Genomic DNA, 13,459 nt, shown 5'->3' with positions numbered 1-13,459 from the left:
TCATCTGGCATGTCTCTCTCCCTCATTCAGGCACTGTCTCACTGCTTGCGATCAGCCTGTAGCCTATTGACAAAATGCACTATGCCTAACTAATTCAATATAGTCACAGTGTCCCATATTTTAGTTCACACCCCACTCTAATGTATGTATTTGTAAATGCTTGGGATAACATTAGAAATAATGAAAACCAAAGAGTTTCACAAGACACAGTGTTAAAGTATTAAATCAGGCAAGAATGACAGGCATGTCTACTCCTCAACGTTCTGCAGTTGTCAGGTTAGGGATACTAACGGTCCTTCAGTCTGAACCTGGACACATTTGCGTAAACACTGCTAAAAGAATGTGGCCATATGTAGCAAAGAAGACCGCTGAATTAGGTCTAAATGATCCAAACTTAAAAGGTCCTCAATGTGTCTTGGGTGCATTAACATTTGTACTAGGAGCTGTCTCCTTGTGATCGGATCACACTGAATGCATGTTTAAATCAGATCAAAAATATAAGAGCATAAAAAAAACTCAAATTCCCTGTTTAACAATATATTGCAGAAAAAAGATAGTGGGACGAGGGGACGGGGGAGGTGTACAAAAGAAGGTGCTCTGATTTCTTACACAAGGATTATCATAATAGAGAGGGAGACTTGTTTACATTAGTTTATTTTCATAATAACTCAGAAGAATAGAGTATTAACATTTACAATGAAGAAAGAAACAAATTAAAATCAACCCCTTATGAAAATCTTCACGATTAAATATTAGTCAGTAGACATAAAGAGATGACAGAATGAAAGTCTGATGTCTTTGTCATCTGTCAAATGGCAAAACAAACACTTCCAGGTTCCTGTTTGGGAGGTGGCTAAAAGACACGTTTTCAAAACACATGTTGAATCTGGATGGAAGAACTATAAACTAGGGAATGAAAGTCAAAGTCATCTAGTATGTCACACAGTTTAGCAACTTAAGCAATAGGAAATAAGCATATAGCTTATATATAAACTTAAATCCAAAATACACCTACAACTGTCCAAATGACTCCATGTATATAATAAGGTATTTACCCCCGATTAAGAAGTACACTTTACTTACTTAGCGTGAAGAAGCGGGTCGAAAGGCGGATGTTGGGCGCCGTAAACATGCTGAATGCTAAGGAAGAGCAGAAAAGATTAAGCAAATGAGCGAATTGACAACTTGCTCTCAAGCCAGCTATGCTAGCTTCTCATTGCCGAAAACAATATCAGTAAATACTACAACACTTCTAAAAGTGATGGGAACGATTTTAAGTTGCTGCAGGACAATAGCTTGAACAGATCATTTAATGACTGCTGTATCATTAGTTACAACTCTGTGATTGCTGTGTGGTTTAATTGCTCATCTGTTAGCCGCTGTTAGCAAGGAAGCTCTAGCCGGCTAACAGTAGAGGGGTGTAAACTGTGTCAACTCCGAGAAGAAATTTACCACACTCATATGAAGTTTACAAGGGAGTAAACTCACAAACGTCGTGTTATACCACAGACTCGTCACTGAAACTAAATGACTCGTTTCTAGTTCAACAGTGCAGCGTCAATTGAGTAAGGATAGCTGCGTTAAGCTAGCCAACAAGAGAGAACACGTCACTCACCTGCCAGGAACCTTCGCTGCGTTTCTTTTCCAGAACTGTTTTTTATTTCCGTCACTTGACATTTTCCCTCTACGGTCCAACCAGTCGTGGACACAAATACGTGAAAGTTGTCGCTATGAGTAAAACGGGAAATTTATGTTTATTTACACCAGGTTCCCTCCTCCAAAACTCAGAAAGCTGCCATGTTGATACTGCCTAATCGGCAAGCAAACGCTGCTGTGATTGGCTGAATCGATACTTCCGCGCTGTGAGCAAATCACAAGTGAGATCCACTACTAGGTGGCATTGGAAGGTGCTGACGTGATGGTCCGCTGTCTTTCCGAGGCTGACTACAAGCTGTGTGTCAATCAAAAGAGAGAAATCAGCATCAGGACCAGAGGCAGTAAAATAATTGTATAGCATTTACCATTACCATTTCCATAGTGGCTTACACTATTCACCGTAGGTAAACTATAAGCTGATGTGTTTATTGTTTAGCGAGGTTTACTTTAGTCTTGAATAGTTGATTTATAGTTGATGTAGTAGTCATACATTTAATTCAGACCGAAGTTTTAAAAGATGCTGGGTTTATTTATGAAAAAATGTACCATACATTGTTTTTATGTTTAATTTAATTGTTAACAAATTGTTACTGACTGCATGTTTTATTTGTGCCACTACAAATAAAACAATGTCAAGAAGCCCACTCATCAAGTCACACTTCATGGGGTGCAGGAGCATGACCTAGATCATCATAGCCTACACATGTATAATTATATCATGATAAAAAAAAATAAACAATGGAGTGGTAAAATGATACAGCAGGGGTCAGCAAAAATGTTTTGTTCTTTTAGTTATGTTTCATTGTTTAAGAATAACCTGAAGATCTAAAATTGTTTCAGTATTGTGTCTTAGGGGCGTCACAATTACTGTTTGTAAGTGAGTGAACAAAAAAGACTTGTAGCATAAACATATGTTCTCTGAGGCATAGAGTGGATGAAGAAGAAGTAACTTACCAACAGCAGCCTATTTTATTTACTGATGGATGCCTGTCACAGCCCGGCTCTTAGACTGCGACAAAAACGGGAGACACACAGGTATACTAATCAAGAAAGTAATTTATTTACAACATAAATAGTCAAAACCATGTAGATATGAATAATCTATAAAGTCAGTTGTGTGGGGTGTGGATGGGTGGAAATATGCTGCATGGATGTTTTGGTGTAAAAACAAAGAAGAAAAAACAAAAGAGCAATGCAGAGGTGTGCGGTGATACGAGGTCTGCCCAAGACTGGCTGCTGCTCTGGCTTAAATACATGAGGCACATCGGGCCCAGGTGTGTCCCATTTTCCTGATTAGCCTGCCACCAGGTCTGCAGCCCTGGAGACAGAGAGCAAAACAACAGTAAAGTGTTTAGTGTAGACTGAATTTCATTATCACACACTGTTTAAATAGTGTGTGTCTAATATTGTCAGGCAAGTATTTTAAATATATACATGTATATTGACTAGCCCCAGTGGGCAACATTAAAACAAAGCTCTTTTTTAAAGTGATTTCCACATTTAGCCTGCATATGAGCAACAGAATTAACCTTTGATGTCCTGAACATGAAAAGCTTCCCTTCCTAACCCAACAAGATGCCGAAAACCTTATGCATGCATACATTTTAAGTAGACTTGACTACTAAAATGCTCTTTTCACTGGTCTTCCAAAACAATCTATTGACATACTACAGTTAATTCAGAATTGTGCTGTCAGGGTTTTACCAAGAACAAGAAATAGAACATACCACTCCAGTTTTGGCTGGCTCCCAATGTATTTTAGAATTGATTTAAAAGTTATTTTACTTGTTAATAACACTCTTAATGGTTTAGGACCAGCCAACCAATTCTTTAACTTCTTCTTTAACAAATCTCTCACTGTCTAAATATAAACTGCCATAATACGAAATTTGGCACCTTAGACTTTTCTTTTAACTATGCACCACAAAAATGTTTTATGAAACTCCCTTCCTATAAGGGATGTTACCACTGTGACCATTTTTAAACGACTTTTACAATTGAAAACAAATATTTCAACATGGCAGTTAAATAATTTTCACATTGTTTTTCTTAAATGTTACACATATTATTGTTTTAATGCATTCCTTTGTAGTTGCATATTTTGTTTTGTTCCTAGCATACTCCTCTTGCCTTGTGGTGTCTGTATTGTTGGTTTTTAATATGTTTGGTTGCTTGGTTTTATCTGTATTTGCACTTATTGTCATTTACTTTCATGTAAAACACTTCAAACTTCTTCTTTTCCATGAAAGATGCTATATAAATACAGTTTATATTATTATCATTATTATTTAGCTTATATTATTACTATCATTATTATTATTATTCTCAAAATACATAATTCGTTAATTATGTATTTTATAAACTAACTACCAGAAGGTTTACTGTAATGATACACCATCTGATTACCTTCATAAGTGTCTGTCACTCTGTTAAACACAAAGTGTCACAAAGTCACACAGAAAATAAAAACAAATATTGTTAGTGGAGAGAAACAGGATAAACTACTTTTATTTTAACATACTTTTCTGTATTTTTAAATCAGCAAAGCTTTTACTCGGCTTAAAGTAGGGGTATGGATTTCTTTTTTTTTTTGTGGAGTGCAAACCCACTTAAACACATTTTTTTCTGCATTTTTGTCAATACTGGGGTTTGTTACATCAATGTCTGAAGGTTGAAAGGTTAAGGTAATACTTCTGTTCTTCAGTCTGGAACTGTATAAGCAGAGCTCTAGGTGTTTACCCAACATGCTGACGCAGTGTTTGTTCAGTAAGGGTTAAAGCAGACAGGAAAGAATGCAAGAGGTGTCACTCTGTCACCATTTCCCAGTATTGTACCAAACAGCATGTATTCCTTAAGGGTATGGGTGTTAATGGAAACGTTTTACTTTCTCAAATATTTTAGCTCAAACATTTTAGATTTTGTTATGTTCTTCCTTTAAAAAAACATAAGCCACAGTCACTGCTTATAACACAAAATTTCACTGTAACTGTACGCTCCACTACGCAATACTACTTCATTGTCTGTGTTGTTGTACCTGGCCAATGAAGGTGATTCTAATTTTTCACAATAAGGATTTTAGTTAGCCTATATGGGTTTATAACACTGACATAAGGCATAAAGAGTTTATATTTAAAGTCACCTGTAAAAAAACAAAACAAGTTAAGGATGTTGATGAAAGAGTTTTTTGTAGCTTCACTGTAGTTGTTTTGTTTTGTTCAGACAACTTCCTGAAACACTGAAATGAAATGCTGGCACACTGCAGGGCTACAATGTCCACATATTTGATACCGAATCAAAGTGTCATTTCAAGCACAACTGCTCTTCATTAGACTTGGATATTCTTCCCACAGCAGAAACTAAGGTTTAGCGATTCTAAATTGCTCATAGTTGTAAATGTGATCGTGGAAGGTTGTCTTTCTCGGTCTGTCAGCCCAATGATTGACTGGCAACCTGTCCAGGATGTACCTCACCTCTGACCTAATTTCAGCTGGGCTCCCCTCCAACCACTGCAAGCATCTAAGCTGTACAGCTTGAGGATGGATGGATGAGGTTGTTTTTGTCTTATAAAAGGCAAACGTAACATGACTATGTGATTGTTTCACTGACACTTAGTGTCAAAAACTGCTTATAATGTGAAAAAAAAATCAACAGATTTTCTTTTGAGAAACTCATTTGCAATCTTTTAAGTCTTATTATCACCGCTGTATGCTTGTAAAGACAGCACATAATGGTAAGTCGGGCAGTTTTTTTTCCTTTAGAGTGAAGCTTCTTTGGTATACACGATCTTTGCTTCAACTCCCCGAGCTCGTGCCAACCGGCAACCGACTCAGCACAGAAGACACGCCTACGCATTTTATTATGCGTAACAAAGTTGAGCTGAGGATCTGCGGACGTATCTAATGAAATGTCGGATGGATAACATGGAAAACCAACCCAGGTTACTATTATCGAAGCTTTTTCTGAAGCACAGACAAGTTGAAGTCGTTTTAAATGGCAATGTTTTGGCGTGGAAGAAAATTGAGAAGAGCAGAAAACGACGCTCTGGCATCAGCAACATTTTTGTTAAAGGTAGGCTAAGTCTCACATGCAGGTGGTTGAATTAATTTTGATAGCTTTGTCATATTGCAAAACAAAGAGATTTTGATGCATTGCTTCAAACGAGGGAATATGCCAAATTTCCAAGTAATCAATTGCCTTTGGTAAATGTAACATAGGTCAAAACGTCATATAGGATTTTATCTATTCCCATAGAAACCTTTTAAAAAACTTTTTAAATTAATTATATAGGAAAAGGTGTTGGTTCTTTAAAGGTTCTTAAATACCTGTTAGAAATGTGTTTGTTTGTTTATTTGTTTGTTATTTGTTTCAATACATTTCTTATGATTCCTCTAAAAGTACTTTTGTTTGGTTCTCATAGGATTTTGACTTCTGGTCTTATTCGAAATCCCTCTTTCTATTGGATCTTGAATATATTAATACAATTTTAGTAGTCTTAGAAGACTTTTATAACATTTTGAAGGATTTCCGAAAATGACTTTTATTCATTATTTTACCTTATCTTATCTTACCTAGCCATTATGGATTCTTGGACAATCATGCAAGCATGGGATAGCATTTCACTACCAAAAGCTTGTTGAAATGGTTATAACCATTGTCATCCATATTAAAGTGAGGCAGCTGTCTTCTCACTCGGCATGTTTTATCATGCATAAGTTTAGAGAGAGGCAGTCTGTTTATGTAGCTACTGACGTTGGGGTCTGTACACTGAATGGAGCAGCTCACACAGATGGGCTTAAATTTAGCAATAATTAGGAGGCTCTGTTTCTAACCAGCAGAACCTAGAATGGGAGGGTTGACTGTTCTGTTAGGCCCCAGAAAGGAAGTGTTCATTCCTTCATAAGCAAAAGTCAATTAACTGACCCTGTACCGTGATTTGTACAGACACAAGCAAACAAAACAAATTCAGATGCACTTATGACCTCCTGATGCTAATGTTTTCACTCCTAGATAAGTTGTCTGGTTTTCCTTACCATATTGCGTGGAGTGATTACAGCTGCTGGCACTGCACACCTTAGTTTAAGATAAGATAATCCTTTATTGATCCTCAGAGAGGAAATTCAGGTGTTGCACCATGACAAAGACAAAATAGCAAGTAAGTAAATACAGTATAAAAATAACACTAGATGAAATAAATAATATAAAATAAGAGGCATATACAGCTGTTATACGTACAAGTAGGAGTAAGTGACCAGTTTAAGTGACATGCTATGGTTTAAACCTGGCTATTGACCTTCCTGAAAGTGATATCAAGCGTCCTATAATAACCTGCCATAAAGTCCGTCTTTATGGAGTCAATGTTCAATTTGACTACCTCAAAACCCACCCTAGTGATTATAGTGACAAGAGCAGGCAAGTTAATCATGGATTTAAGGATCAAACAAGGAGACTTTACTAATCATGATTATACAGATAGTGTAACATCAAACACCACTCTTAAAAAAATCAGTAGCCACACTGTTTCTGGGAAAGCAATAACTTGAAGTGCTTAAGCAAGACAAATTAGCTAATTATATTTATCTTTTTATACATGCATATCTTAAAGTAAAGTGTGCTTATCATTATAAGTCAATACAATCTGAGAGTTTATCAGTGACTGTAGTAAAAGCAGGGGTGATGCTAATTGGTATTGTCAACTTCTTTGCACCCTCAAAACAAAAAATGCTCTATTTTTGGACTTAAATGTCTTACATGTCGACCTCGAGTGTGACAACAACAATTATATAACAATTATACAGTATAAGCAGCAAATAGTAGTAAAAAGTAATAATCAACAACAGATTATTTTTTGCTCCGCCAACACTAGTAGTTCCACAACTTAACTGACACTGGACTGTTGTTGCCAAGCGGACCAAACATTCTCTTGCACTCTGTCTACAGGTTACCACAGATCAGCTGTTTATTATCATGTACATTTATCTGTATGTTAAGTTATCATGCAACCAGTAAATTAAGAGTCTGCTGTGTGAATTTGAGGTACCAGCCTGATCAATGTAGACATACACGGTTAGCTGTAATGTTAATGACCAGTCTTCAGAGCATCTGGCTGAGGCACAGTGATACATTAGCTGTGTCCCAATCCAGGGGCTGTAGCCTTCGAAGGCCGTATTTGAAGTCTGATTGCGTCACAGCGGCACTTCAAAGGCTGCCCCAATTTGAAGGCTCCTTCAGATGCGGCCCGACAAATGCGTCCTCCTTTTCCCGGGCCACAAAGGATCCATCAGGTGCATTCTTCACGGTTCAACGTATCTCGAGATTCATTGTGCGCAAATTCAATTCATAGCTAGCGTTTCACATTTAAAAAAAATGAAAGGGCCCTTGAAAACAATTATCTTTAAAATAATAGGTTAAGTTATGTGACGTTAGTTATGCTAGCTAGTTAGCCCACTAGCTACCTGTTGCTAAGCTACAGAAGCGGCGTTTGGTGACACAAGGGTAAGGGTGGGAATGGCTGGAGCATCCTCCGTAGACAGCCTCCTTCGAAGGCTGAAGCCCCTGGATTGGGACACAGCTACAGAGTGACTAGTCCCATTCATGTTGAACTCAATATTTGTCAATATTACTCGGACGACAAGCGCCGTACAAACAGAAACCAGATCACTTGCCATCCATAAAATCCACGTCCCTGCCTACAGATTGTACATAGCAATGTAGAATTGCTAAATAGAGATTAGGGCAAAATTTATATCTAAAATATAGATATTAAATGGCAATCCAGCCAATATTTCTAGAGACATTCTACAAAAAAAAACTAAAATGGTGGCACTGGAGAATTACCATCTGAAATAAGGTATGTCTGATGCAAATATTTGATCAATGTATCCAATATTTGCCCAGATAACTTATTTTGGACCAAAATGGTGGACCAAAACTGACATTGCCATCCCTAGAGCCATGCTGCCAGTGTGGCTTAAATCCAAAAGAGACACAAGAGAATGGAGATCCACAGCATTTTATGTTCAAATGTTTACATTTATATCAAACATAAAGTTATTTTATAATGTTATTATCTTATTGGCTGGTGGGTAAAGACAAGATTGACAAATTATCCCTGGCTCATCCAGTTTGCATTTCCGCATGGGCTAGAGATGCTGCCCCTGAAATTGTTCCCATAGCCATCAGTACGGATGTGTATGTGAATGTGAATTATCCTTGCATGGCAATATCTGTCATCATTGTATGCATGTGTGTTTGTATACATGAATTAGTGAGTGTTAATGTCAAGCTAAAGTTTAAGTTGCATTTACTGTTTGGTACTTTTGCACAGGTTGTGAACTACCAGTATTGTTGCACCCAGAGTGAATGCTCCCCTGTCATTCTATCCACCTTTGCTGTCCTTTCCTTTACATCTGTTTACTTAAATTTTGGCTAAACAAACCGCTTTTGCCTGGGAGAAATCCACATGTCTTGTTTGACAGCTCACTGCCATGTGTACTCAGGCTGATCTGTGCTTTGTAATCTAAAGCGGGTGCTCAATGCACAGCCCTGTCTGTGCATTGAGAGGCAGGTGCAGAGGGACAGAGAGAAAAACAGAGAAATACTGTAAACACTGCCAGAAGAGGACAGCTGAATATTGGGTAGATTGTGGCTTGTACTGCATTACTTGCAGCATTATTAGTTTAGTAGGAAGATAGGGTCTCCTTGCACCCCATGAATATATTTTTCTTACTTAGTTTTTTGTAATCCTCATGGTGTCTAGTATACATATTTTTATGTTCCCAACTCAAAATATTGTCCCAAGGGTCCGTTTGGCAGCCATTTTTGCAGCCATTTAGGATTTTTGACAAAATTGGCATGAGGAATTGATTGAGAGTGTTATTATCATGATTTGAACAAGTTTGGTGCATTAAAACTTGAAAAATATGAAAAATTAATTTACGCTCAAAATCATACCCCATTTTATTGTTTTGACTAAAAGGAACAATGACAACTTGCTTGTTCTGTCTCTCTCTCTCTATGTGTGTGTGGGGGTATTTATATATATACAGAGATGATGACAGGGATGATGATGACAGTGATGATGACAGTAGGGCTGCAACAATTAATCGATTAAATCGAATTAAAATCAATGATTAAAATAGTTGGCAATGAATTTCATCATCGATTAGTTGGGTCTCTGTTATGATGCACGGCATGCGCTGTGAAAACATCACTGGGGGCAGCCAGCCAATGCCGCGGCTTGTGTAGCTCACGTTATAAATTACAGGAAGTTAGATTAGTGTAGATTAGTGTCCGACCGTTTACACGGACAAACGCACAATTACGGTTACGTTCATTTAAAACAAACATAACGCACTGAGACTCTGTCTATTTTCTCTCCTCTTCGTTTTGTGATGGGCCCATAGCCGGTACATTGTACTGTACAAGAAAACAAGATATATTTTTTTTGTTTTGAATATAATGCTAATACAAAAATGTATCTTTTTTCTTTTTATCCAATTAATAATAGATTGTTAATTAACCGACTATATAGATTCGTTCATTACATTGAACATTAAAATCTATCAATCAATGTCCTGAATGATGAGGTTTTGGTGTAGTTGAGGATCAAAGAAGTGCAAAACTGATAATGGTAAAACAACCATGTTATTTGATTTTTTTTATTTTTATTATTGCAGTACAACATTTGCATACTGCATGGATCCCTCTGCAAATACAATCCAGTATGAAAGGAAAAAAGTGGTTAAATGTTTTTATCACCAACAACAAAAACAGTTCACACACTTGGCTAATCATATCCCCTGTCTTGCACCCCTATTGCATGGCACTTGGAATGCAATGTGGAAAGTAGGAATTAAGTTAAAACTGCATAAATAGTGTGGCATAATGCAAGTCTTTTCTGTATCTTGTGCTTGCTTGTCTTCTACCACATTGTCAGTGCCAAACCACAGTAACAATAAAGGGATTACTTCCTGATTTACCACAGTTAATACACATAAAGGGAGGGGTGCAGAGAACAACAGCAGAATATAAATGTTATAACAGCCTCTTGTTGTTGTCAAAGGACTTAAAGACATCAAGTCCAGGTGCTGTGCTGTCAAATATATATATTATTATTATTAACATACACAAACAAAATATCTTGTAGGGACGTAGGGAAATGTGCACAAGCAAACAGTCAAATGCTAGTAAAAAAGTGGCTGGAAAAAATACATTTTTTTAATATGATTACAAAGAAATTTGTATCAGTTCAAGCTTTGGTGGAATTTGGCATGCAATTGTGTTCCTTTGACAAAGAAAAGCAAGCTTTCTTGATAACTCTGACCTAAGAGGGGTTGGAGAACCAAAGAGTCCAAATCTATACTTGTTGAAATATTTATTTTGATGAACAGTGTCATCTTTTTGTGCCATTAGCAACAGAGCAAACATGATATTTGACTAGCAGTCAGGGGCATGTCCAATTTGGAATCCTAAGAGTTAATGCCAGGGTGGGGAACAAAATTCTACCCAGACAATTATCATATGGCTCATCATTTAACTCTATATTTTTACTGTTTTTCTCTCATACATTTTCATTTTCTGGTCCCTCATATTCCTTTAGTTCGCATTATAATCTGAATCTGCTCTTTGTTTCTTGACATCATTCAATTAATTCCCACTTGACCTCTTAGGATTACATGGAGGGATGTAAATGAGCCCACTATTGGCCTGCGTATTTTGCATTTGCCATACTGAGCAGGGTTTCTGCCAATCTACATTCTTTCAGAAGGTACAATCCTTCTCTACCTTACTCCAAATGTGTGTGTCTACCAGAATTAACAATAGTTTTTGTTCAAAACCTCATACTTGAATTACATAGTGGATAATATTTCTACAAAAACAGCTGAATTACACTGACCTCCTTAGCTCCATTACATAAACACAAGATTTTTCTTCAATATTGTAGGATACAAATGCTGCCAACACCTGTGACTCTCTGTGACTGAATCTTTGATTGCAACTGTATTTTAGCCCTGGTTGTTAAAGGAACACTTTACTGGTTCTAAACTGTAGGACTGTGTTCTTTTTATAGTATGACAAACAAACACTTCAGCCCGCTATTCAGTGCTCTTTGAGATAAAGAGGCTTTCACAAATCCTATACCTTAATAATTCAGTCAAACAAAAGTAAACATTCAGTAAACCAACATACATAAACGAAAGGGGATACATTGGATAACGCTGAAGATCAAAGAAAACTGCGGCCCATAAGAAGAGTTTTACTAAGCCGTAAGTGATGTCTTTGTGTTTACAAGAAGAGATTGATAAATGCATTGTGTGGTTTAATTATTGCTTCTTGAACGTAAGACGGGAACACAATTGGTTATTGTACCGTCATAAAAGATAGAGATGGTTGCTGTCTCTTACTGAACTGGTGCGTAAAAGTTTGTTTGTCAATTTATGTGCAGCTGTTGTATGTGATTCCTGTGTCAGCGTTGATGAGAACTGACTACTACTAAGTGGCCCCAAATAAATAAGAAGGGTCATGACTTCATAACAAAAAAGTTTTTTACCTGTAATTCAATTTAGCCTATAGGCCTGAGAGGGAATTATCACTCTTAAAATCTGCAAATGGGCTCTGGCCCTTTATAAGATTACAGTAGTGCATTGTAGATGTGAATCCATCTCATCCTTATGGAAACCAGTTCACTTGGCCCAATGGACTGTGTTTTTGGCTCGTAGGAAAGCGCTAACAATGCCAGAGTTAGGGATTACATTAACTTAACACTGCCATTTTTATAATTTGCACAAAGATAGATTTGCACTCCGTCTTTCTCCTTGCCCTCATTCCGCGCAATAGCTCTTTGAGTTGTCCTTATTTTCTAACTTTAACCTTTAGCAAATCTAAAACTCAATAATTAACACTTTATGCCTTGTTTGTCAAATCCATGTTAAATCTTGAATGTAAAAATGTCTGCGGTTTTACAGGCTTTTATGGGAGGATCTTTGCAGCCATTGAAGTGCAGTTTTGATGCTTTGGACAGGGCCAGCGAGCTGACTCCAGTCTGTATGCTAGCTAAGCTAACCAACTGCTTACTGTAGCTAAATATTTATCTTACAACATGAGAGTTGTATCATCAACATACATATTACATTTAGCATGCCAGAGATAAAGTTTGAAAAAAAAATTGCAGTGAAAACTTAATGGCTTTACTTGAAAACATTGATATCGAGGTCACCTAGCAGTCTCAAATGTTAACATTGGGCTCAGCCTGGAATCATGAGTCAGTAACACTAACACAGAGTGTCGTGTCCATGCGGAATAAATCATTTGTGCCTTCAATATTGTCTAAATGAAAATATTAAGGTTTGTTGTCAGTTTGTGCTATTTATGGTTGCCCTCCTCATGACTGGTTATAGCCTGTGGTTTGTCTCTTGGTGTTTAGGCTACTCCCATTACACTTAACTGTCACATCCAAGTCTTTTGTTCACGGTAACTGAAAGCTGAAGCTTTACATGAAGGAAACAAGTAAATGATCAAAAAATAAATGTAAATAGCCATCTAGTAAAAAGAAATTGCTGTAGAAAATGGAAGCAAGATATAGACTATCACATCAACATAAATTGTAACATGCTTCTATGTCAGTGTTCTTTGGTAATAACTTAACAAAAAACTAATTCAAAGCTTCTCCTCCAAATGCAAAACAAGTTCAAGACATTAGAAAATCAGCCTTCCCCCCAGCTAACCTTTTGCAGGTTGCAGACCTCTGCAGCTCGCAGCTTGCAGAAACACACTGATCCAGCAGGTATGAATAGGCAGCACACAC

The 13,459-nt window shown here is 37.1% G+C and overlaps 2 protein-coding genes across 3 annotated transcripts in view; one reads left to right on the top strand and one right to left on the bottom strand.

Moving 5' to 3' along the window:
• tbc1d22a (TBC1 domain family, member 22a) overlaps positions 1-1,804 on the bottom strand; it is a 121,516-nt gene extending 119,712 nt beyond the window's left edge. For both annotated transcript variants that reach the window (XM_069670990.1, XM_069670989.1), the window contains exons 1-2: positions 1,616-1,804; positions 1,084-1,140 (exon numbers count right to left, since the gene is read on the bottom strand). In XM_069670990.1, the coding sequence (XP_069527091.1) occupies positions 1,084-1,140; positions 1,616-1,677 (119 nt within the window). In that variant the 5' untranslated portion in view covers positions 1,678-1,804. The remainder of the gene's footprint in view (positions 1-1,083; positions 1,141-1,615) is intronic.
• A 3,772-nt stretch (positions 1,805-5,576) lies between these two features.
• The window catches only part of cerk (ceramide kinase), a 38,011-nt gene continuing 30,128 nt past the window's right edge, over positions 5,577-13,459 (top strand). The window contains exon 1 of the mRNA XM_069671505.1: positions 5,577-5,724. Coding sequence (XP_069527606.1) covers positions 5,577-5,724 — 148 coding nt within the window. The remainder of the gene's footprint in view (positions 5,725-13,459) is intronic.

The sequence above is a fragment of the Semicossyphus pulcher genome, unplaced genomic scaffold (assembly GCF_022749685.1).
Source record: "Semicossyphus pulcher isolate SPU_LCO1_2020_fin unplaced genomic scaffold, fSemPul1.0.p SCAF_20, whole genome shotgun sequence".
Taxonomy (NCBI): Eukaryota; Metazoa; Chordata; class Actinopteri; order Labriformes; family Labridae; genus Semicossyphus; species Semicossyphus pulcher.
The sequence above is the reverse complement of the archived record's forward strand: the minus strand, read 5'-3'. Positions and strand labels throughout refer to the sequence as shown.